General features: G+C 37.5%; 1 protein-coding gene across 1 annotated transcript in view; it reads left to right on the forward strand.

The window, feature by feature from the left end:
- The first annotated feature begins 167 nt into the window (after positions 1 to 167).
- Positions 168 to 24193, forward strand: part of pld5 (phospholipase D family member 5) — a 38870-nt gene continuing 14844 nt past the window's right edge. Inside the window, exons 1-2 of the mRNA XM_079883583.1 lie at positions 168 to 455; positions 23465 to 23601. Of these exons, the coding sequence (XP_079739709.1) occupies positions 288 to 455; positions 23465 to 23601 (305 nt within the window). The 5' untranslated portion in view covers positions 168 to 287. The remainder of the gene's footprint in view (positions 456 to 23464; positions 23602 to 24193) is intronic.

Raw genomic sequence — 24193 nt, forward strand, 5'->3', positions numbered from 1 at the left:
CAGGTGCAGAATGTGTGTCTTTGCATCCACTCCCACACACTTTCTTAGTCACTGTGCCCACTCAGACTTTGCCAGCCCCTCCCAGCAGGGCAGGGAGACCCCTTTTTTTTTGCTAGTGTTTGGATGAAATCCAAAGAAATCAGGCGCTCTGCAAGACACGGCTCAGTCTAACACAGACTCCAACAGTGCTTGCTGCTGGGACTGGCTTAGAGGCTTTCCCTCGGCGACTGAACTGTGGATGAACGTCTCTTGGAGATTAATTATTGGATACTTGATGAGTTGGAAACATGCAAGATAGGAGGTTTGTTTGTGAGGGTCCAGGGCTGAAGCCTCCGCCTGAAACGGGGTTCTTCTCTGCACCTCTCGCCCGGCCGGGCGCCAGCATCTTCAGCGCCGTGCAGCAGCAGGACTACTCCGCCATGGTCTGGCTCAAAAGAAGGGATAGGATGGAACGGGTAAGGCTGACCTTTAATGACTGACCAGCGCTGACCTTTTCTCCTCAGCACTGAAACATCCACCTGTAACCAAGGCACAGCACACTGTGCTGAACAGGGTGGAGAGGGCAGGTCTGTGTGTCTGACTAACACTGTACAAATGCAATCCGTTCATTGACATTTTCAGACTGTTTAAATGTTATCTAAAGCATTTGAGGCTATATGTCATAGCAGTTTTAAGTTTCTCATTGAAGATGAGCTGAGAAAACATGTTCATGCTCAGACGTCATGCAGCTTGTAACATGAGTAATCAATCAGCAATCTCACTCTCTAGAGTCTCAAGAACATATATATCTCTAAGATATTCTGGATTATATATATATATATATATATATACAGACCCTTTCCAAAAAAATTAGAATATCATGGAAAAGTTTATTTATTTCCATAATTCCATTCAAAACGTTAAACTTCCATAGATTATAGATTCAGGGCCCACAATTTAAACGATTTCAAGTATTTAGTTGTTTATTTGTACATAATTTGGGCTTCCAGCTCATAAAACCCACAAAAACAGGATTTCAAAAAATTAGAATATTACATGAAATCACACAGTAATTACACAGTGATACCATGGTCATTGAACCAGGTTTTGGTTCTTTTGGCAGTGTGGGCAGGTGCAAATCCTGCTGGAAAATGAAGTCAGCATCTCCATGAAGCTTGTCTGCTGAAGGAAGCATGAAGTGCTCTGGAAATGTCCTGGTGGACGGCTGCGTTGAGTGGACAGCACAGTGGACCAACACCAGCCGATGACATGGCTCCCCAAACCAACACAGACTGTGGAAACTTCACACTGGACTTCAAGCATCTTGGATTGTGTGCCTCTCCATTCTTCCTCCAGACTCTGGGACCTTCAGAGTCAACGCAGCCGTCTACCAGGACATTTCCAGAGCACTTCATGCTTCCTTCATTTTCCAGCAGGATTTGCACCTGCCCACACTCCCAAAATAACCAAAACCTGGTTCAGTGACCATGGTATTACTGTGTAATTACTGTGTGATTTCATGTAATATTCTAATTTTTTTTAAATCCTGTTTTCGTGGGTTTTATGAGCTGGAAGCCCAAATTATGTACAAATAAACAACTAAATACTTGAAATTGTTTAAGTTGTGGGCCCTGAATCTATAATCTATGCAAGTTTAACGTTTTGAATGGAATTATGGAAATAAACTTTTCCATATTCTAATTTTTTTGGAAAGGGTCTGTATATATATATATATATCAAACAAATGTAAAAAATTATATGATAAATAAGTCATGACAACATGTTTTTACATTACTTTAACTCATCAAAATACATTAAGCAAAATTAACTTTTTATAAGTTATACAAGATTCAACTCCTTTTTAAAGCCAGTTTAATGTAATTAAAGTTGAAATGACTTACTAATACATCCAAGTTGATTTTACTTAAAAATTTAAGGCAGCAACTTTTTTTTCAGGTGAAAAATAACATATGTAGATATGACTAATATGCATATTGATCCAAATATATAAATATTTAAATGTGTATTAATTGTACATTTTTAGTTGCATTTTTATTTTATTTTTTTTTTGCATTTTAATAGTTTAGTTCTAGACAAATCAAGAATATATAGGTCAAAGGATTTGAAAGATAATATCATGAAAGATCTAAAAGATTATCATAATGGCAAATAAGATTGAATGATTCCAGTTATATACAGCTCTGGAAAAAATTAAGAGACCACTGCAAAATTATTGGTTTCTCTGGTTTTACTATGGATATGTGTTTGGGTAAAATTAACATTTTTGATTTATTCTAATTATTTATAACTACTGACAACATTTCTCCCAAATTCCAAATAAAAATATTGCCATTTAGAGCATTTATTTGCAGAAACCGACAACTGGTCAAAATAACAAAAAAGATGCAGTGTTGTCAGACCTCGAATAATGGAAAGAAAATAAGTTCATATTCATTTTTAAACAACACAATACTAATGTTTTAACTTAAGAAGAGTTCAGAAATCAGTATTTGGTGGAATAGCCCTGATTTTCAATCACAGCCTTCATGCGTCTTGGCATGCTCTCCACCAGTCTTTCACGTTGATGTTGGGTGACTTTATGCCACTCCTGGTGCAAAAATTCAAGCAGCTCGGCTTTGTTTGATGGCTTGTGACCATCCATCTTCCTCTTGATCACATTCCAGAGGTTTTCAATGGGGTTCAGGTCTGGAGATTGGGCTGGCCATGACAAGGTATTGATCTCGTGGTCCTCCATCCACACCTTGATTGACCTGGCTGTGTGGCATGGGGCATTGTCCTGCTGGAACAACCAATCCTCAGAGTTGGGGAACATTGTAAGAGCAGAAGGAATTTCTGGAAGTTTTCCTGGAAGTTTTCTTCCAGGACAACCTTGTACGTGGCTTGATTCATGCGTCCTTCACAAAGACAAATCTGCCCAATTCCAGCCTTGCTGAAGCACTCCCAAGATCATCAGTTTTCATCTTTTTCCAACACCTGGTCTTCTAATGGTTAGACGGAGACCTGGAGAGGCCTACAAGCCAGTGTCTCGCACCCACTGTGAAATTTGGTGGAGGATCGGTGATGATCTGGGGGTGCTTCAGCAAGACTGAAAAAGTTTGGGGTCAGTAAGTTTTTTTGTTTTTTTTTTCTTTGCAAAGAATTTAAAGAAATTAATACTTTTATTCAGCAGAATTTCCTGTATTTTTCTTTAGTATTCACCATAAGCAATGCAATTTTGTTGCCAATTTGCTGGGACTCTGGGTCCAAACTCAATGTCCTGAACTTTAATTAGTTTACTAGCGGGGACCAGACATCCTAGCATCGGCTATTCCCAGTTTTTTCGCCTTGCAATTGCTTCTAATTTATCCCAGAGGACTCTGTTTGGACTTTGCTTTGGGGCAGTGCCTGAAGCGGCATCTGCTTGGACAGTCTGAGAAGAGAAGAGAGCTCGGGACTGGGAGGACACATACAACAGGAAATGACTTGCAATTCATGGCTGTCAGCTTTTCCAAAAACCACTTCCAGCCCTTAACTTAGACTACTTAGATAACAACCCACATTAACTCCAGTGATTTCTGCCACTTATTCGGTAATCAGATTGTATCATCACTAAGATACTTTTTTAGATAGGGATCTTTAAGATAGGGATTTTTCCTTTGGGGGTTAATGGTACCCCACCCATTTTGCAAATCCAGGCACAAACAGCTAGACATTTGAATTTTTCAGATTCTTTGTTTGTAGCCAGTCAAGTTGTTGTTTAACTTTCCAATCAGAATTGGAAAAAAACCCTGAACCCGTGTGTGTGTGTGTGATTTTGATTGTTATTAATTATTTATTAATTCTGACCATTTAACATACTATTCAGTTAGAACAAATGTCATACATATTGATGTACTGTATAGATGAAAAAGCCTTGTAATAAATGTGCTGAATTGCGATTTAGTGCCACGTCAAGATGAAAATGGTTTGGTTTGGCATCTGTACCATTTTGGCATCCTTATTTTACAACATCTCAAATTTAATTAGTCAAAATATTATACTTTTCTCTGATCCTGTAAACAAAATAAGTCTTTTTAATGTTTTATTGTTCATTATACTTAATTATATTTATTGAATGTTTAAAACACTATGCATTTGCAAAAAAATACGTAGTTTTGTCAGGACCACTATCATTAAATACGATTGACAATTAGCATACAGTTTGGATTGACGGTATGGTTCCGTTCTGGGCAAGAACTCAGGGAGAGCAGCAATAACTCCCCTTAGGGTAAACCGAACAGAACCAACATGAATGTATTGCAGATATCATTAATTCAAGAATTTTAAAGTACAACATGATTCGAGAATTTATTCTGATTCAAAGGGCAATCAGAATGCCAAATACTGACTGGACGAGAGGAGGAGCTGGGGATGGAGGAGGGTACTTGCTCCTGAGAACGCGACATCTCCTTCAGCTGAGAGTCAGCTGATACGAGTTGACTAACGTAACCTGCCAGAACTGACGCTACCCGTAATATTTATTACTGTAATGAGGATCTAAAATCATCGAGAATCAAAAAAGACAAATATTTTAACTTCAATTAGGCTTAGAATTTGCTGAGAATTAAAAAAAAACAAAAAAACTGCATGCTCCTGAAAAACAGCCTTCATTTTCTTTAAGCAAAAAGTACTTTTTTTTTTTTTTACTTTTAAATTTGGGGTGAAGTGTGGCCTAAACATGTTTTTGTGAGATCGACATATCTGGATGAAGCTCCCAGTCTGCAGAAAGCCAGCACGTTCTCTGTTAAGTGTACTGTAGCAGGTAGTCTCATTTGGCTTGCTGGGTCTCTCTCTATCACTCCATGTCTTTCTCTTTCCTGGTGAAACGAGCCGCTCGGGATTTGTGTGGAGGGACGTGTGCTGTGCTCTGCCTTCCCCGATAAGAACTGATTGCCTTCTCTGCTCTGCCACCGTTCTGTGCTTCTCTCATATACAAATAAATCATTCTACATGCCAAATCTTTGACTTCTCCTTCAACCTTAAAACTCAATTATATAACTAGGCCTCTATACCTGTGAATTTAGCACATATGCCTTTTGTAAAAGTGTAGCGCTTGATCAAAGCAGAGGTTTCATTCCTGGCTATAGATCTTTCTGTTTAAATGAGCTCTGTTTAGCCTTTAGGTTCAGACTGAAGTCTTTGAGATAAAGCTTTGTTTTAAGTATTCTGCTCAGGAGCTACATCTTGTCCTTACACACACACACACACACACACACACACACACACACACACACACACACACGTTGCAATGCACTTATTGACATACATGTTTTTACATGTTCATACATTTATAAAATACCTGTACTTACTGCTGTAATTAAATATAGAATTACACTGTTGACCCTTATCCCTTAAACCACCCTTAAACCTACCAAAATCACCAAACCTGTCCCATAGAAAACAGCTTTTTCGCATTTACAGGTCACCTGGAGTAGGCTACGTCAAAGTCGATCATTCTTTAAAGAAGGAGCGGTGTGTTTGGACAGAAGACGAGACATACAACAAAGAAATGCCACAGTTTATCAAGACCTCGAAGCAGATAGGAGGGGGTGAAGGGCCCAGAAACACCTCATACATGCTCCCAAGTACAGTATAAGGGGCTTTCCTTGCCATTAATGCTTGGCTAACATGCCTACATCTCTTGCGATTAAAAATAATGGCTAGTGCGATGGCTGAGATGTAAGTAAACCAGTTGCCAGGATTTTTGGAATGACTTATTGCTAGAGGAAATTACATTTTAGTCGCATAATATTGGTTAATGGAAACGCCGTCATTTTGTTAGTCAATACTATCGTTAATAGTTTTTTTATCAACATTTTGAAAATATCGCAAAAGTTTTGCGCAAATCTGAAATGGAAACCAGGCTAGTGTCAACTAAAAAGTAGAAAACACATGAAATTTGTATATACAGTAACAAATATTTCCATGGTGAAAAAACATTAAACATTTTGACCAGTGTGGCTCACATGATGACAAAAAACTGTGAGTCACGAGAAGTCATCTGTTTACAGTGATTTTACTAAAGGTGTTCATAAAATTAGGCAACATGAAATATATGCAATTTATAATAATACTGGGTAGATTACTTACAAATGATAGTCAGTTACTGATTGCAAATTACATGACTTAGACAGACAGACAGATATATGTGAAATTAGCCTTAAATGCTGACATGGCATAAAACATACAAATAAATAAATACTTTCCTAATATTAATATTAAGAATATAAATAATTAAAATAAACCATTTGCCTGCCATGTTACAGTTCATTAACTTAACAGTAAATTGCAAAAATGTGTTTTCCGTCTCTTCCCCTTTATACTGTTTATCAGCATTTTACCTGATTTTCTGATTTATCAAATCAGATCATGAAATCAGATTTGAATGTTTATAATAAGAGTATAATAAAAGCAAAAACTAATGAAACCTAAGTGATTAATGTGTGCGAAATATCTTCCTTTGTATGGTTCTTCAAAGCAAAAAGCTTTCAGTAAGACAGAAAAAGAATAGATCTTCCAGCTGAGATGCAATAAATGTACCAAATAACCCAAGCAAAGGTTCCAGACATTTTTTATATATAAAAATAATGAGACCTTGTTCACTGGGATCTGTTTTTTCAATACATGCACAGTAATTTTACGAGTCTCTCATGTGGAACCCCCCCATTTATATCAATTTTTGCACATTCTAGATGCAACTTAGACATTCCTGTGCAACTTACAGGGTGAATTCTGCCCTTTTATCAAAGTCAGCCTGACTGTGTGCTGTTTGCCGGGGTTTAAAGTGTGATATCCTGCAGACAGAAGCACAGCATACACACTGACGTGACCCTCAGTATGAGTGACGCCCACACACACTCACTGACCTTAAAGCACACATATGCACAGCGGGGATGAATGAGTCAGGAATATGAACAGGAGTGTTTCTGACATGGTCCAAAAATGGCCCTGAAAATCACAGATAATGTACATATTGATTAATAATGCATGGAAGCGTGTATTATTGTAGTGCGACCAGGTTCCTGAACACTGTGTATCATGCAGTGGGAGCTCTCATCACAGTGGACAGTGAGGTCAGTCACTGGAGCAGGGAGAACGTCCTAATGAGTCTTACGGGAAAGAGATTGTCTCAGTTCTGTTCCCTAATGATCCTCTCCTGCCAGAAGGATTGCTGTATTATATACTTCAGCTCCGAACTTTTGTCCTGGATAAATTCTAAGGATGCTGAGGATGTGACCTGCCCGGATTTTGACAGCTACTGGGAAAGCTGGAGTTATCTTAAAAATGATCTCTGTTGAGGAAACTAGATAATGGTGTGATGGTGGTTAAAGCTCAGGGGCTGTTAATTGGATTGTTGCTCAACGCAAGGTTACCTCAGGTGGACTATCCCAGCAACCAGGCCCACAGACTCCATACATTATTTCAGAATTTTCTGCGCTGATTTTTGGGTTGAAAATCAGTGAAATTCTGCTGTATGGAATACGGAAGTTAGATGAAAGTATAAGGAAATTAGAAAAAAAGAAAAAAAAAAGGAAATCTGTACAATGGTCTCATTTTAGGATTTTGATTAATAATATGGAATGTCATAGGTTAAAGGAAGTTCCTGCATAGTGCAAATTATTTATTATCGTCATCCATTCATCTTTTGTTGTTACTGAAAATGCTATAGAAACCTATATATTTATATGTTTTTGAGGCATTATAAACAGTGTATATTTGTATATGTGTAGGGGGCTATATATACACACAGTATACTGTATATTTGTGTGCATTTGTTCCAGACAAATGTAGCGCCAGTGTGTCCTCTTGTGCAGAACTCACAATGTACACATTAAGTTTTTTGTTGTAATTTAGTTCTAGTTGGGAGTATTTATGTGCATATATGTTTGTGGTCAAACTGTAAACACAAAACAATTCACAATTAATATACAGTAATATTTACATCACCAAATACATTACTCCAAACATTATAGTATCAGCTTTAGATAATAAACATTAAAGTAGGCCTATACGCTAATAAATCAAAGATATCCCCTACAACGCAAATATCACATATTAGCATGAAACAACTGTCAATACAGATCGATACAGATTTCTAAAAAAGTCGCTGTAGCCTATTACAAACACATATTAAACTTTGTTTAACAAATAAATGCAACATATTGCATGAATATTTCAATAGACAATTTAAACGGTAACGTTAAATGTCAAACCAAAAATAATAAACAAACGGCGTTTATAGGCGCTAATCGCAAATAGCGATCTACATAGTGATTTATCAATATTGCCATCAATATAAGTACTGTATATACTTATAACAACAAAATGTTACTCACCACTCTGGGAATATATCGTTTAAAATAATATTTTTATCTGTAATTGTTATAGAAAGTTTGCATATGAGCACAATGGCTTTCTCACTCAGTTCGTTTTTTTTTTCTACCTGCGCCTCTTCCTAGGCGATCACGTGAGCCCACAGAATCAACGTCTTAAAGGAATAGGCTACAATCTATTCAACCGATTTGTTCAAAAGCGCAGATTCTTTCATGAACTGAACAAGTGAATCATTCGCTAAATGCGCGACGGTTCTGACTTTGTTGTAGTAGGCTATTTGTTTTAACAGCGTTTTCAAAGCACGAGTCCACCTTCTTTTCTTTTATAAAAGCCTATATGATAGATAGATAGATGGGTGGACAGACAGACACTAAGTGACTAATCTTAATGAGATTAAATTCTCCATTCAAATGATTCGTTCAAAAGCGCTGATTCCTTCAGGAACTGAACAAGTGAATCTGAATCATGTGCTCAACACTGATGCGCGACGGCTCTGCAATGACTTTGCTGAAGTATTTGTGTTTTAACAGGCTAGCGTTTTCAAAATACGAATTACCACCTTCTTCTTCTTGCAAGTAAGTATCAGATTAATCGTGCTTTGAATTCAGAGCTGCTACTACAGGCGACACATCTCCAAACCACACTTACCTCACTTAGGCCTATTGCATATAAGCCAGAAACAACTACATACTGTGCAAGGGGTTGAATTTAGTTTTTTACTCATTTTCCACACTATGCCTTCAAATTGTCTTTAGGCTGTTTGGGGGCTTTTCTCAGAAAATGTTGATATATTTGATTAATTGCATTTAATTCAATTAATTTCATTAGCCTGCAATTTTGACAGATCTTTAGAAATGTGTGGATCTTTCTGCTAGGTTCTAAACTGTTAGAGAAACGAGATTGTTTTTGTGTAGTATTTAATGCAGTGCCAATGCCTAAAAATAAGTTTTCCTTCTGGGCATAAGGGTACTCTGTCAGAGAAGGACAGTTAAGTTTCTCTTATACATCATGTCTGCGCCACCTCTCCCTGGAGAAATGACTCACCTAGTATTGTCTGGGCCATCAGCCTCCTTTTTTTCTTTCAGTTTTTTATTCAGTACATTTTATCTCTCTAACATTTTCCCACAAGTATCAACACAAGACTTGTACAGTTATAAAATAATTTTTTACATTTTCTGAAGACATTGAGTGCTCTTAGCCTGTGCAAAACGCTTCACCACAATACTAAAGTGTTGGTGGTGGTTGCCAAGCTTGTGCTATTCAGTTGCTAAGGTGTTCTGGATGGTTTCTAGGGAGTTGCTAAGTGGTTGCTTAATGTTCCAAGTCAAATGAATTTCAGGTTTCTAGATAGGGCTTGGCCATCAGTATATGGGATTTGTTTTTTTTATCATTCATGTCCATTTCATAAATGTTGCAGGACGTGTTCCATGTTAAATTTTAATACTAGAGGGTTTGTTAAAATCCCTAACACTAAGTACACTCTTAAAAATAAAGGTTCTAAAAGCATTTTTTTGTGGGGTTAGGAACCTTTCAGTGAGCAGTCTTTAAAGGCCCACTGAAGTGCCTTGAAACGTACAGTTTTATTCAGTGTGTTGACGTAATTTCCCCTGAAACGGGAAGACAAGACGGAACATCGAGCAGCTCCTCCCCTTTTTTAAGTGTTTCGCTTATATCGCAGCTCAAATTCAAATGGCTCCGATAGGTTTTGTGGTCTGCGCACTCTGTGCCGTCGTGTCTCTGGATCGGAGCAGACTGTGCTTGTGTGCGAAAGCATATTTACACTGTCTGAATCGTTCCCTATCCCCTATATAGTGCACTATGTGCCATTCACCATAGAAAATAGGGATGTCCCGATCCGATCCACGTCATCGGTATCGTGCCGATATTGGCCCAGAACGCTAGATCGGATATTGGAGGGGAGAAAAAAATATGATCCGATACCTATTAGGGGTGGAACGGTACATGTATTCGTATTGAACCGAAACAGTACGTGCGTCACGGTTCGGTGCATGGATTTACATGGAGAATATGGTATAAAAATAAATAAAACATGCGTGCACATTAATTAATGTAATGCGGAACTACTGTTAGATACGCGCATATGCGGGTTCTTTAGGGACACCTAATCTGTAGCCCCGCCTTAGCTCTGAATGCGCGTCTATGCTCGCTTAATACCATAGATAGTAAAATAAATGGACACAGCGACCCCATTGGATTCAACAGAGAAAAGTGAAGTCAATTAGAAGCACTCACTTCCTGATGGCTGAGCGTACTGCGCAGACTCAAACTGAGCTTGATGACGTAGATGTGACGTGAGCAACCCGTCTGTCTTCTAGTAGCTGTGCCAAGAGAAATCTGAATCATTCCCTTCCGAAACTTGCAGAGACGGAGAGTGTGAGTAGGAGGTGTCCATGAACTAGGAGCAGGAGAAACTTTTGCCAAGTATTCTGATTAATTATTTTGTCATTTTGCCTCCACGTCCCCCCGATTGCCCGCAAGCTTCTCCTCCTGTCCATACGGTAATCTCTCTACTGTGCGACAGAGAGTCGCGTGGTTATGACGCAATCGTTAGCCTATTTTTACAAAAACTGCTTCTACGGGGCCATAACGTAAGATACAAGGTAATGGAGCCTTTTATACATTTTCGTGTTTCTTTAGAAATAAATAATGGACAAATGGAGTCTTTAAATGCTTCAGATATAAAGTTATTCGCTGTCAAAGTGACGCCAAAATGAATGGGAGTCAATGGGATGCTAACAGCAGGTGGGGGTCTGCTTATCAATGGCGGCACCCGGGGAAGCTTCAATGTTTTCCGAAACATTGGCCCCCTGCTTAATACGCGCGTCCTATTTGCTTTGGACGCACGAATGGATTCAAAATGTTCAAGCGTCGAACTAGACGCGATAGACTTGAATTTGACGCTCTATTCGCGTTTGGTGTGAACGCAGCATAATGAACAGGCTGCAATGTCAAGATTGCAATGCTGGAATGTATGTGTGTGTGTGTGTGTGTCAGAGAGAGAGAGAGGCGCGGGCGCGATTGAACAGTGGAAACATAAAAACATACTCCGTCATTTTGTTCATACAGGACATCATTAAAACTGCAAAGTGTTTAGCCTACTTATATTTGTGTAAAACACAACATTGTGCTTTTTTCAAACTGTAAACTCTTGTCAAACTGTAACCTACAAGTGTCACCCAATGAAAATCACACACACACACACACACACACACACACACACACACACACACACACACACACACACACACACACACACACGTCTGGTTCACTATCTTTGTGGGGACTCTCCATAGACGTAATGGTTTTTATACCGTACAAACTGTACATTTTATCCCCTTACACTGCCCCTGCCCCTAAACCTACCCATCACAGGAAACATTCTGCATTTTTACTTTCTCAAAACAACTCATCCTGTGTGATTTATAAGCCTTTTGAAAAGTGGGGACCGCTGGCTGGTCCCCACAATGTAGGTGATCTCAGGTTTTACTATTCTTATGGGGACATTTGGTCCCCACAATGTAATATAAACAAGGGCACACACACACACACACACACACACACACACACACACACACACACACACACACACACACGCTGTTTAAAAGCAAAAATTAGCCTATCTCATCTTTTGGACATTCATCATATTGCATTGGTTTTCATTTCTTGTCCTAAAACAGAGCACTAATCTGTTTATTTTTAAGTTTCACATTCTACATTGATTAAAAAGGAAAATCAAATGTGTTTTTAATGGTAGTATTATTTTATACAGAAATAAATTATTTATAATTCAGATGAGAATAAAGTAAAAGTTAATTTAAATTTTAAGGAAACAAATATATTGATCAATAAAATAAAAATATGGGATTGATATCTGTATCGGCAAATAGCCAAAGCTGTGGCATCGGTATCGGTATCGGAAGTCATCAAAATCATTGATTCATATTGGCGGAAGTGAGAGACTATAAATTTGAATTCTTATATCTTCTAAATGCGAAGCATATTCATACTAAAGGTTAAAAAAAATTACATTTTGATTTCATGGGGACTTTAAAAGAATATAAACATTTTTAGTAAGAACATTTTAATAATCTAAAAAACCCTTTTCAACTATATTGTATCTTTCGTGGAATAGAAAGGTTCCATGGACATTAAAAAGTTATTTATGGAGCCATGGATTGAATGAGATATGGTAATAAAGATGCAAACACACTCTCCTTTTCTTTTCTTTTCTTTTCTTTCCTTTTTACCTTCTTTAGCACCCAATCAGCAGCACTCAACACTTCTACAAAATGCCTTACTCTCCCAATTAAAATTCACTTTTTGATTCATAAAAAACACTGTACTTCTGCGCTCTGCTGTATGTAAGTGCAGCTGCTGTGCAGTGATGGAGTGCTTGGCGTTTTGAGGTGAGGGGCTCAGCTGTAACTAATGAACGTCATGCTGACATTGACCTCTATTCAGACGGGCAGGTTCATTCCCATTTCGTTTTGCTCTCTTTATCCTTCACTGAAAAGTTATGCAACGGATGTCCCAAAACACAGGTGCATATATCTCCTGTCCAACATCCTGCCAGTTCTCCTCAATGTATCCCTGCTGTAAGTGCGATCAAGTCTTGTGGTCTATCAACATTGCGTTTATTCAGATGGCTTTTGCTGACTCTAAAGTGGTCAAGATGGGGAATTAGTTGTTTTTAAATATGCTTACTCAACAAACTCCACTATGTAATCACAGGACTGAGAAGAGTGCGCATTATCTTGTTAAGCAATGATACAAATCCCAGTGATGGAGGTCATCTGTGTCTCATGAGTATAGGCAGTAATTAACAGAGCATACACTGTAATGAATTGCTGTAAAAATTACAGCATTATTTTACAGCAGCTGGCTGTTTTCTAATAATACAGCATATTGCTGTAAACTGCAATGCATTCTGGGGTCGCTAGGCGGTTTAATTCAAAATACAGAATATTGCTGTAAATTTCAAATCTTCTGAGGCATTTGTGATCTTCAACGGTCGTGTCGTCGACTTTCGGGTAGCGCAGGAGGAGTGCTTCACAACTCTGTGGTAAGTGACTTATTATTTCAGTTTCTTATTTTCAATGTTTGGTAACTCGTAGACTATGAAGGTAATGTTATATTCGCGGTTCATATTGGTAACCCCGGATCACACATCCTCCGACCGCGGGGCGCGAAGGAGACTTGCGCCGGGCTTCAGCAGCGCGGACGCGGTAGTATTTTACACATCTCACCCCGGCGCTACAGCGGCTATGGGCAGAAAATCTATGGGCTCCTGTGTTAAGAATTACATGCTTTAATGACAACTGTCGGTATTCACACGAGCTTCGTGTTGATTAGCACACTTCGTCGTGATTATTTTATGGTGTAAATCAAATCAAAATCAAGTCATCTGTTAAAATGGGCGCCGAAATGAAAACGCCGTTGCTAAAGCCTTGCGTCAGACTCACGGAGGATGCGTGTCATATGAATTATAAATGATGCTGTAATAAGTTACCAGGTTTGTTGCACGTTTAATATGCCGGTGTAAAAATCCATAGTTGGCTTACATTTCAGTACGAAATGTGTTTTTTTAGCTGTAGCCTACTCTGTGTGTGAAATTTACTTATTGTTTGTTTGTAATGCCGTTTTTAACTTTATTTAAAAGAAAGAGTTCCTGCACTCTGAATACTAAATTATAGTTTAAATGTAAAAAAACGAAAAATAAAAATGGTATAGGCCTAGTTAAAAATAACTATTGTTGTCACATGTTGTATTGTTTTAGGAGACACAGACAAGTGGGCACTGGAAGGCCAAGTTGTGTGTGTGAGGAGGGCTTTCAGCACAGCTTCCTGTCTGGCCTTCCCATACTGTTCACAGCATATTACATATTCAATCAGGAGGAGGCAGTACCTTGGAGTTCATTCAAAGGTAATGATTGAATTCTTAACAACCTCAGTACCTGCATTTTACACATTTATTCAATATCAGAACTTGCCTTTTCTGTTGAGGCCTTTAAAGGGATAGTTCGGCCAAAAATTATATTAAACCCATGATTTACTCACCCTCAAGCCGTTCGAGATGCATATGTCAATCATTTTTCAGACGAACACATTTTCAGTTATTTTAGAAAATGTCTTAGATCTTTCAGTGGTTATAATGTGAAGTTATGGGGTCCACTCCTTCAAGCCAGTTATTTTCATTTATAAAGTTTTAAATATGTATATTTTTACGACAAAACCGCACGGATTACCCTCAGAAGGCCTTCGTTTATCCCCCTGGAGCCGGATGGGTTACTTTTGTGAAGGATGCATGCACATTTTTGGGACTTGTAGGAGGTGGATCCCATAACTTGACATTATAACCACTGAAAGATCTAAGACATTTTCTAAAATAACTGAAAATGTGTTAGTCTGAAAAATTATTGACATATGCATCTCGAACGGCTTGAGGGTGAGTAAATCATGGGTTTAATATCAATTTTGGCCGAACTATCCCTTTAACACAATGTTTCTCAACTCGAGAAGAGAGAATTTTTAGGGCGAATGATTTAGATGTCTCCATCTTTAACACTAGCAAGCTAATGAGTTAAATCAGGTGTTTTAATTAGTTGACATATAAAACTTCCTTCCTGGGAGGTCCTCATGACTGGAGTTGAGAAACACTGCTCTAATATATGGTCCAATTTTAAAAACATGATTACAAGCCTCAAAAACTTAAAACCAATCTTAATTACATATTGTCTGTTTCCTGAACCTTTAGGCGCTTTGTATGTATTAATCCAGAAAGAGGAACAAAGAAATCAAGAGAAAAATTGCCATCTAACAACAGGGCAAATGGTACAGAAGAAACAGGTTGCAGTGAACCCACATGTTGCCACTCTGCCCAGCAAAGTGATGGATTAACAGTGGAATTTCTGAAATGTAAGTAGTACACACACACACAGATCTATTTTCCCTTTAATTGTAACCTTTTAATATTCTCTATCTGTCTCTAAAGCCCTTTTCACACAGCGCGATGTTCCCGGGAAATTGCCAGAATGCCTTCTGTGTGAACGTGAACACGACCTGGGACTGATGCCGGGATCGATGCCGGGTTGGGGACCTAGTAACATTGCCATGTTCAGTCCCGGAACGTGCGCTATGTGAACAAAAGCCGTAATAATGCCGTGTTGTAGTGATGACGCTGAAGCCGGGATTGTTCGCCAGCTGTGAAACGGTACGTAATGCGCAAGTTTATGATTGAATCAGAGAAAAAAATGCACAAGCGTGGTTTCTTGAGAGAGAGAGAGAGATCGCAGCTCATAAGCAAACTTAAGACGCTGCTGAGACATTACAAGTCACATCGATGTCACGTGTCTTTACGTGTTGTGTGTGAATGCACTCTCTGATTCTGGAAAATCACTGGCAGTGTAAATGAACCAAATCAAATGAACCTGGATCAAATCCCAGGTCACTTTTCCGGAATCTCTGTGTGAAAGGGGCTTAACTGTATCTGTCATCCCTGTATCTGTCTTTGACTGTATCATTATGTTTTGTAATATATCTAATATATATTGTCCTCTTTTTTCTTTTCAATGTTTCTAGCCACTCTTTGCATCCTGTGATGGAACAGCATTCTGGAGCTGAATTGTTCTCCATTTTTGATCAGAAGTTTGTTGGACTGACTTGGGGCCTTGTTGTTTGGACATGTTTGTCTGGTAATGAAGTGGTGAAAATTCACCCGTCTCTTTTTGTTTTATTATTATGATCATGTTGGTCAACTTGTGGTTTTAAATGTATGTTGTTTGCGTATTTCTTCTTTGTGTGAAGGGCCATGACGGCTAATTTGTTTCAAGTAATTTAAAAATATTTAATTTCATGTCCATTTTTAAAAAAAATACAATTTTGAAATCAAAATAATACAAAATACACTGTTTATGACTTTTTTTCATGCAGATTTTAAAGTTATAAATTTTTACCTGTTTTTCAAGATAAGTATGTTGAATTATTTTTTTGTTTTGTGAAGTAATAAGGGAATTAAGTTGTGCATTATACAACACTTTATGTATTTAAAAACAATTGTTTAAAGCTTATGTAGTTGATAAATAATTTACATTTAAAATTCAGCTGCCAGTCATTAATACTCAAAAATCAGGAAAATATATTGTATACTCCATTTTACATACACTGTTAAAAATTACCTGTAAATTTTACAGTAAAATACTGGCAGCAGGGTTGCCAGCCAATTACTGTATTTTTTACAGTAGCGTTTCTGTAATTTAATTTACAGAATTTTACTGTAATCAGAGAATACAGTACAATTCTGTAAATTAAATTACAGAAACGCTACTGTAAAAAATACAGTAATTGGCTGGCAACCCTGCTGCCAGTATTTTACTGTAAAATTTACAGGTAATTTTTAACAGTGTAAGTGAGGTGAGATTCAGCAGGAGTCTCCCGCTGTACGCAGCATATGCTCCATTCCTTTGCTATAGTGTGCCAGGAACATCTGAGGAGTGATTCCTGAGAAAACTCACTTGCCCTTTTTGCATCATGTGAGCCGACCAGCTACCCTATTGAAAAATCCAGCATAACCCCGCATGAATTCCATGTTGGTCCAGGCTGGTTTATGCTGGTTAGAGCTGGTACAGTGCTGTGGTCTAGCTGGTGGACCAGCATAGTCAGGCATTTCTCAAACAAAATTAAACGGCTTTAGCTGGTCCACCAGCACTCCCGCTTCCTATGGTGTCCCGGCATGCAAAATACAATAATTATGTATAATTTTAATATTATTAAAATTAGAATAATAATTATATAATAATTATGCTGGATTATATATATATATATATATACGGTATGTGACCAGTGTGTTCAGTGGGTATATCTGTTCGATAAAATTATCAAAATATGAAGAAATATATATATATATATATATATAAAAAAGAAAAAAAAAATATATGTATGTATGTATGTATGAAGGAAGAACAAAACACTAAACTTGAGTATGGTATTTATCTGACAAAATTATTTGGTAAAAAAGGCAAACTACAGCTAAAGGTTTTATTTTATATGCAAAATTATTTATTTTTTTTAAATGACAAAAGCACATAAGTTAAAAAAAAAAAAAAATATATATATATATATATAAAAGCTAATTAAAAATATTAATAAATAAATACTATAATAATATATAGATAATAGTAAAAATAACACTTTCTGCTTAAATGAGACAATTTTCTAATAATAGAGTAAGAATGTAGAGCAAAAAAAAATGTGAATAACATAATATGATCTTAGATGAGTTCCTGTTGAAATCATTGACTTTTGATCTCGGAAAATCTGAGCACAGTTTGAGACATTGTTGAGATCTCATCTGAAAGTGAAGCAAACGTGAGAGTGAAACCGTGCACTGGAGTCAGTTCAGATCAGTGCGAAGCAAGTCTCCATTTGCTTTCCATTTAATGTAATTTTCTGTCTAAGAGAAGACAGATATTAAAGAGGTCTCCTCTGGGGGGTTTCTTTCCTATAAGAGAATTCGGTTATTAAGATTCTCAGATTGCCTGAGTCTCATACCGGTGACTCTAATAAACAACTTACTTGATAGATTAGTTCACGAGCCGACCAGCCAGTTGTAGCGATGCTGAATTATTTATAGGGAACGTGTCAGGCTCATTTATGCTTGCGCTGAACTTTCCCTCTGCCGTGCTGGAAGGAAAAGAGACAATACCTTAGAGATGCTTGGAGTCAGAAGGTTGTGTTTTATAACATGTCTTTTTTTTCTTTTTTTTTTTTCTGGTCTTTCTTCTGCTGATGCCAAATCCATTTGCACTCTGCCAGGAGAGTTTTGCTTCACAGGGCAGGTGAGAAAGATGCAGAAGGGAGGGGGATTGTTCTGTGTTAGCCCAGCATTGGATGTTTCGAGAGAGGGAGTGGACCGTGCCTTTCTCTCTCCTCCTCTCTCTTTCTCTGTCTCCATCACTATGGAGTTGAGGCGAGGAAACCACACAGCCAGTGGAAGCATGCATGAGCTCAGGGTGCTAAAACAAAAGGCACACCATCTCTCACCCGCTAGATCATTCCGGGAACCTGCACTTCCATTACAGTGATGAGCGTAAGAGAGAGGCTGAGCAGGACATGTTACCAAGGAGACTACAATGATGAAATGCACTAGCGTCTCGTTTTCCATGTTTCCTGAAGTCTGAAGGAACTTAAATGCTGTTATGCCAGGCTCTGGCACTCAGGAGAACATCATGAAGGTGAGGGTTAACTTTTTCTTCAGGCTCTTAAAACCCCATCAGAATTTTTCTGTAGAAAGTGTCTGCGTTTAAATTGAAATTTGATTCTATTTTGCTCAGCTCTCCCCAAAAGAAGAGGGGAATATATATATAGACACACACACACACAGACACATTGATATATAGACACACACACAGACACATTGAGATATTTGTGTTAATTTGTTTGTTTTTTTGGGGGGTGGGGGGAATATGCTTATTTTTTATGAAAATAATGGCACAATGCAGAATGCAAAAATTGTCTTAAAAATGGTAATATAATAATAGTTAATATAATGTAATATAATATGAGATATGATGACCTGGACATTTATTAAGCTGGACTATGACGCTATTAGATCTGCTGCACAGCAGAAACAAACTTTGTTGCATTATTTTTCTGTTATCACTGTAAAGCTGCATTGAAACAATCTGTATTGTGAAAAGCGCTATATAAATAAAGGTGACTTGACTTATTAGAAAGAATTACCCATACAAAAATAATTTTTCCTCACAAGTTGATTCGCAAATACAGCATGGTTTACAGTAGCCTGACTAAGCTGCATGTCAGGCATTTTTGATTGTATGTCAGAACGCTTAACTCGGCAAGGCTGAACTCTGAAAAGTAACAGATAAGGTTGGAAGGAGCAGCACATCGTCGTGTCACTCAAAAGCGTCAGCACAGAAAGCTCAGTGCTAACACAGCGTTCATTTGACAGGATTTCCCTTCAGGCAGAGAAAGTCTCTGTCTACAGACAACTTTAATCCTTCCATCGCCACCGGCAAGACAAAGGTTTCATTTTTATTACGGTGGCATAAATCTGACATATCTTTTGATTACTGCTGGATTTGCTCTTAGCTTCTAGAAAAAAAAAGAAAATACTGAAACACTAATTGACTCCTGATTGATTTCATTTCAAAATTTCACATTCACTTAGAGATCCCAAGACCTTTTGAATGGCACTTTAGTGGTAGGTAAAAGTGATATCAAGTACAACATGTTCTCGGACAACGCTATCTCAGTACGAGTACGAGAGTGGCTAATTATTTTTGTCTTTTTTCTAAACCGAGAGGTTTAGGGCCGGGGTCATGGGTAGATCATTCGTACGAATTAGGCAACTCATAAAATATGTTCGATTTAGCAAAAAACGCACAAATTCGCACAAGTGAAGTCGTACGAGTGAGGTCGTATGAATCCGTACGAATTAGCCACCTTGTAAAATACGTACGAATTGCGGTGAGATCAGGTTGTCCTGGATCAACATCTTTGTTGATCCTGGAACAACATTCCAATCAACCAATGATATTTGAGGGACAAATTTACAGTTTAAGCTTACAACCAGGGTTAGGTGCTTCAACATCAGTGTTATACATACAGTATTTCCCTCTGATTTTAGGGATAACCTATAGGGGTAGGTTTATGGTTAGGACAACATTTTTGGACAGGAACATGTCTTACTTGGTAAAATCACATGAGATGTTTTTCCCAGTGTTTCTGATATGATTTTAAACCAAACTTGATATCCAAACGTCCTTTGAGATCAAATAAAAAAGGATAGGCTACAGCTTCAATAACATCTCAAATGTCAAAAAATATTTTGTAACCTCAAAGTTCCAACATTTGGATCTGTGGGAATCCAAACATAAAGTAAAGTCAATCATGACGGTACATGAGTGTGTAACGGTAAAGAAAGCGACACTAATTGACCAAATCCGCTTTTATGGCAAGAAGGTTAATAGCCTACTTTGCAGTAATCTGCACGCTTTGAGGTGGTGCACTCCCTGCTTTTTAATTAAACTTCACTTTGCATGTCTCCTTCAGAGGAAAATCATATGATGTATATGTCACTCAGCAGACAGCTGTAAAGCCGGTATACTCTGATGGAGGCCAGCAGATGGGAAGGGAGACAATCTCTCTCAGGGGAGAAATGTTCAGTGAAGGGCTACGCTAAGCAAACGTCGAGTGTGCACTTTTTTTTGGAGGGGAAATTAAAAGTTCTGTGTTCATTACAGTAGTGGTTCTCAAATAGTTTAGTGCTTCAGAACCCATATTTTACAGTTCTTTATTGTACAAAAGTAAACAAAAAAGTCCTTAATACACTGAAATAATTATTAAATTATATGCCTCTTTTTATAGGTTCTATTCTATGGAAGTAAAATAATGGCAAATGTTTTTGAAACAAAAAAGCTTGTTGAATGGGCTGAAATTTAATAATCCATATTCACCTTTCAGATTTCACTTCCAAAATATTCATTCTGTTCAAATATACAACCTATAATATTCGACTGGCAAATTTCTGTCCATTTTATTTGGCTTTACAAATTCGCTTCCACAAATTCAGTGGTTCAAATTTGACAGAAAATTCAACATTTCACATCCGGGAACAAGCGGCTGTTGACGAAGACTACAGCAACAGTTAGACATTCATTTCATTTATAAAAACGGATTCACAGAAATGGAGCAAGCGGGAAGTATTTGTGATGATTATCAGAGCCAGTAAATATAAAGAAAAGCTGATAAAGACACAAAAGCTGTGTTTATGTTTAATTCAATGTCTTCACGGTTACTTTCCCTGTGTATGCTACACGTAAGCAGCTTTATACCGTGAACGAGATTATAACGTTATTCACCGATGCTGATGTACAGATCAAACGTTAAATCTGAGGTAGACATATATTTCTCTCAGATGTTTAGTTTCCTTAACTTTATATCACAGCGCTGTGCTGTAGGAGGGTTTCCCTCAATATGTCATACTCCAGGATTCCTCTGCCGTCAGGATATATAAAACACTTAACGTAGCTTAATGGACTAAATACAGTGATATAAAATACCAAACTCGTACTGTACCTTATTGGTGATGTAGGCTATAGGCTACAGGCAAGCAGATGGACTTTTCCCAGTGATAAACTTGCATAAAAGTTGGCTTGACAAGTTGACAAGTTCGTTAGAGACCGTCTCTAAAGTTACATACGACATGGACATACACATTTCTAAACTTCAATAGCATTTGAAGAGAATGACTTACAGTCATAAAACCAACTGTAGTGTTCCTGTAGGTGTCAGGCATCATCCACGCCTTTTAGATTCTTGATATTAAAATAAATTTGAGCTCAACATAATTGACAAACCACTGATTGAATCACTGGACTTAAATAGACAAACGGATGAACTAATGAGACTGAAACTCAAATCAAATCAGAAACCATGGAGACATTGGGGCAGAGAATGACAGAACTGAACTAATTAACAGATAAACCAAACACAGGCAAGAACAGAAATCAAAATAAACTGACTGACAGTTAGCCATTCTCTATATATTTTATATGGATAATTTTTTCAATATCAAAACACTTACTTGCATGCAACAAACTGTTTCCTATGCAATGACGTTAGCCAATCATAACAGTGACCGTTTACTGACAAGCTTTATAGGAGCCGTGCCTTAAAAACAGATCATTTCAGAATGAGGGTTGAAAATAATTGTTTTTCCACATATATATCAGTTTTTGTGCAAAAAACTACGTCATAGTTCACGTCATGACCCCTTTAATATTTTGGTGAAAACAGTGATACTCTTTTCCAGGATTCTTTGATGAATCTTTTGTAACATTAGAAATGTTTTTACTGTCACGTTTGATCAATTTAATGCGTCCTTGTTCATAAAAGTATTATTTTCTTTAAAATAAAATAAAAATACTGACCCTAAACTTTTGAATGATAATGTATACTGCTGATATTTATACATACAGTATAGTATTGTTCTTTCCTTGACCATCAGCGACCCACCAGATGAGAACTACCGTCTTACAGCACACCACGTTTTATCCATTGACCACATCAATATTAATAGACACTTTCCTCGGTTTCATGCTGATGCTTGTTTACAGCAGTGGTTTGGAGAGAATGCTGCGTAGCGAGAACACTCACGAACATTAATAACTTAAGACCTTAGAAAAATCTACCAAGCATACAAGAAAAGCTCTCTTTTTTTAAGAAAAAAGGCATCCTTCTGTATAATACAATTCAGGAGGAAATTTGACAGATGTTCTGTATCATTCTCTCTCAGTCATAAAATGAAATTATAACTGGAAACAAATTCCGGAGAAGTAGAATTTTTAATAGGCCTAACATAAATCTTGACCCTTCAAATTTGAACTGTCACTATCCGAAATCAAAAACCCATTATAATAACTTAAATAAGTCAAGACAATGTTATCCTAACGGAGTGTCTTTTCACACCAAGTGCAGATAGTCCGCATTGTTGGCAGAGGATATTTACACTAACTCTGCCCACCAATGCCTGGTTGAAAGAAATGCCAGACAAAATTACAAAAGAAACCCTTCTGATAACAGTAGCAGTGGTGTAAAGAATAAAGTGGCTGGCATTAGTTTTTGGCATGACCAACTCAAGTTCGAATCTGCCTTTTTCCAAACTTATACTTCTCTCATCGCATATCAGGTGTTTATTTTAAATAAAAATGAAGAAAATATTTGAAAAGTGGAAATAAAGTGCCTAATGGGAATAGAATAGTGGGAATAAATTGTTTAACGGGTAGGGTTAGGGGTGGGTTTACTTGGGACAAGTATGTCCCAATAAGGCAGTATTTGTTTGTTTTAATAAATTTAATCATATACACTAAATACGTCGTCATTATTGCATACTGTTTTAAAATGTACTACAATACAGTGAGGTATTGTAGTATAAATAGCATCTAACAACTTTTTACACGTAGCGCAAAGAAAATACAGCTTTTTGCATTTAGTGTAAATAGCCTCTGCCTTCTCATAAACCTTATATCTGAAAGATGTGACTGGCAGGCCTTTTCTCTGTATGTCTTCTACAGTCCCAGCAGAGGTGTATTGCTGTGTTTGCACTGGTTTGCTGCTTTGCTGTCCTGGTAGCTTTAATTTTCTCTGCTGTGGACGTCTGGGGAGAGGATGAGGATGGTGTCACTGAGGAGAACTGCAGCAACGATTGTCGGTAAGAAGCAGTCCTTATAGATCATACCCTGATTGTTATTTGCTACAGTACACGCAGTGTATAAAAAGACCCAAAAAGAACACAATGGAGCACCACATATTCAGCTCTGTTTTGTACTTTCAGCCAACATGAGCTAGTTAATTGCATCTTGGCAGTGTATCATCTTCATTTGGAATAGTTTTAAACTTTACAGCTGACTTAAAAGTATAGTTCACACAAAAGTGAGAATTCTGTCATCATGTACTCATGTTATTCCAAACCCGTAGAACAAAAGAAATTCTGAATATGTTTTAAAAATGTTAGTTTACTTTTTAGTATTTTTTTGTTTTTTAGCTTTTGTTTCAGTTTGTTTAGTTTTGGTTAAGGATAATAACCCTGCCCTCCAGTGAGCTGTTAACCATGATCAGATCATTTTAGACCATTGTGAAATGAACTGACCGTTTGAAAGAAAAGATCTGACTAAAATAATAATTGATTAATGAATCGGCAATCGCTGCTTCTCTCATGAACATCCCAAGGAGAGATAGGGCAAATTTTCACTAAACACCAAGTAAAATTTTGGTCTGTTCCTGACACAGGACTTGAAATATTG

The sequence above is a fragment of the Squalius cephalus genome, assembly GCF_949319135.1.
Source record: "Squalius cephalus genome assembly, chromosome: 10".
Classification (NCBI taxonomy): Eukaryota; Metazoa; Chordata; class Actinopteri; order Cypriniformes; family Leuciscidae; genus Squalius; species Squalius cephalus.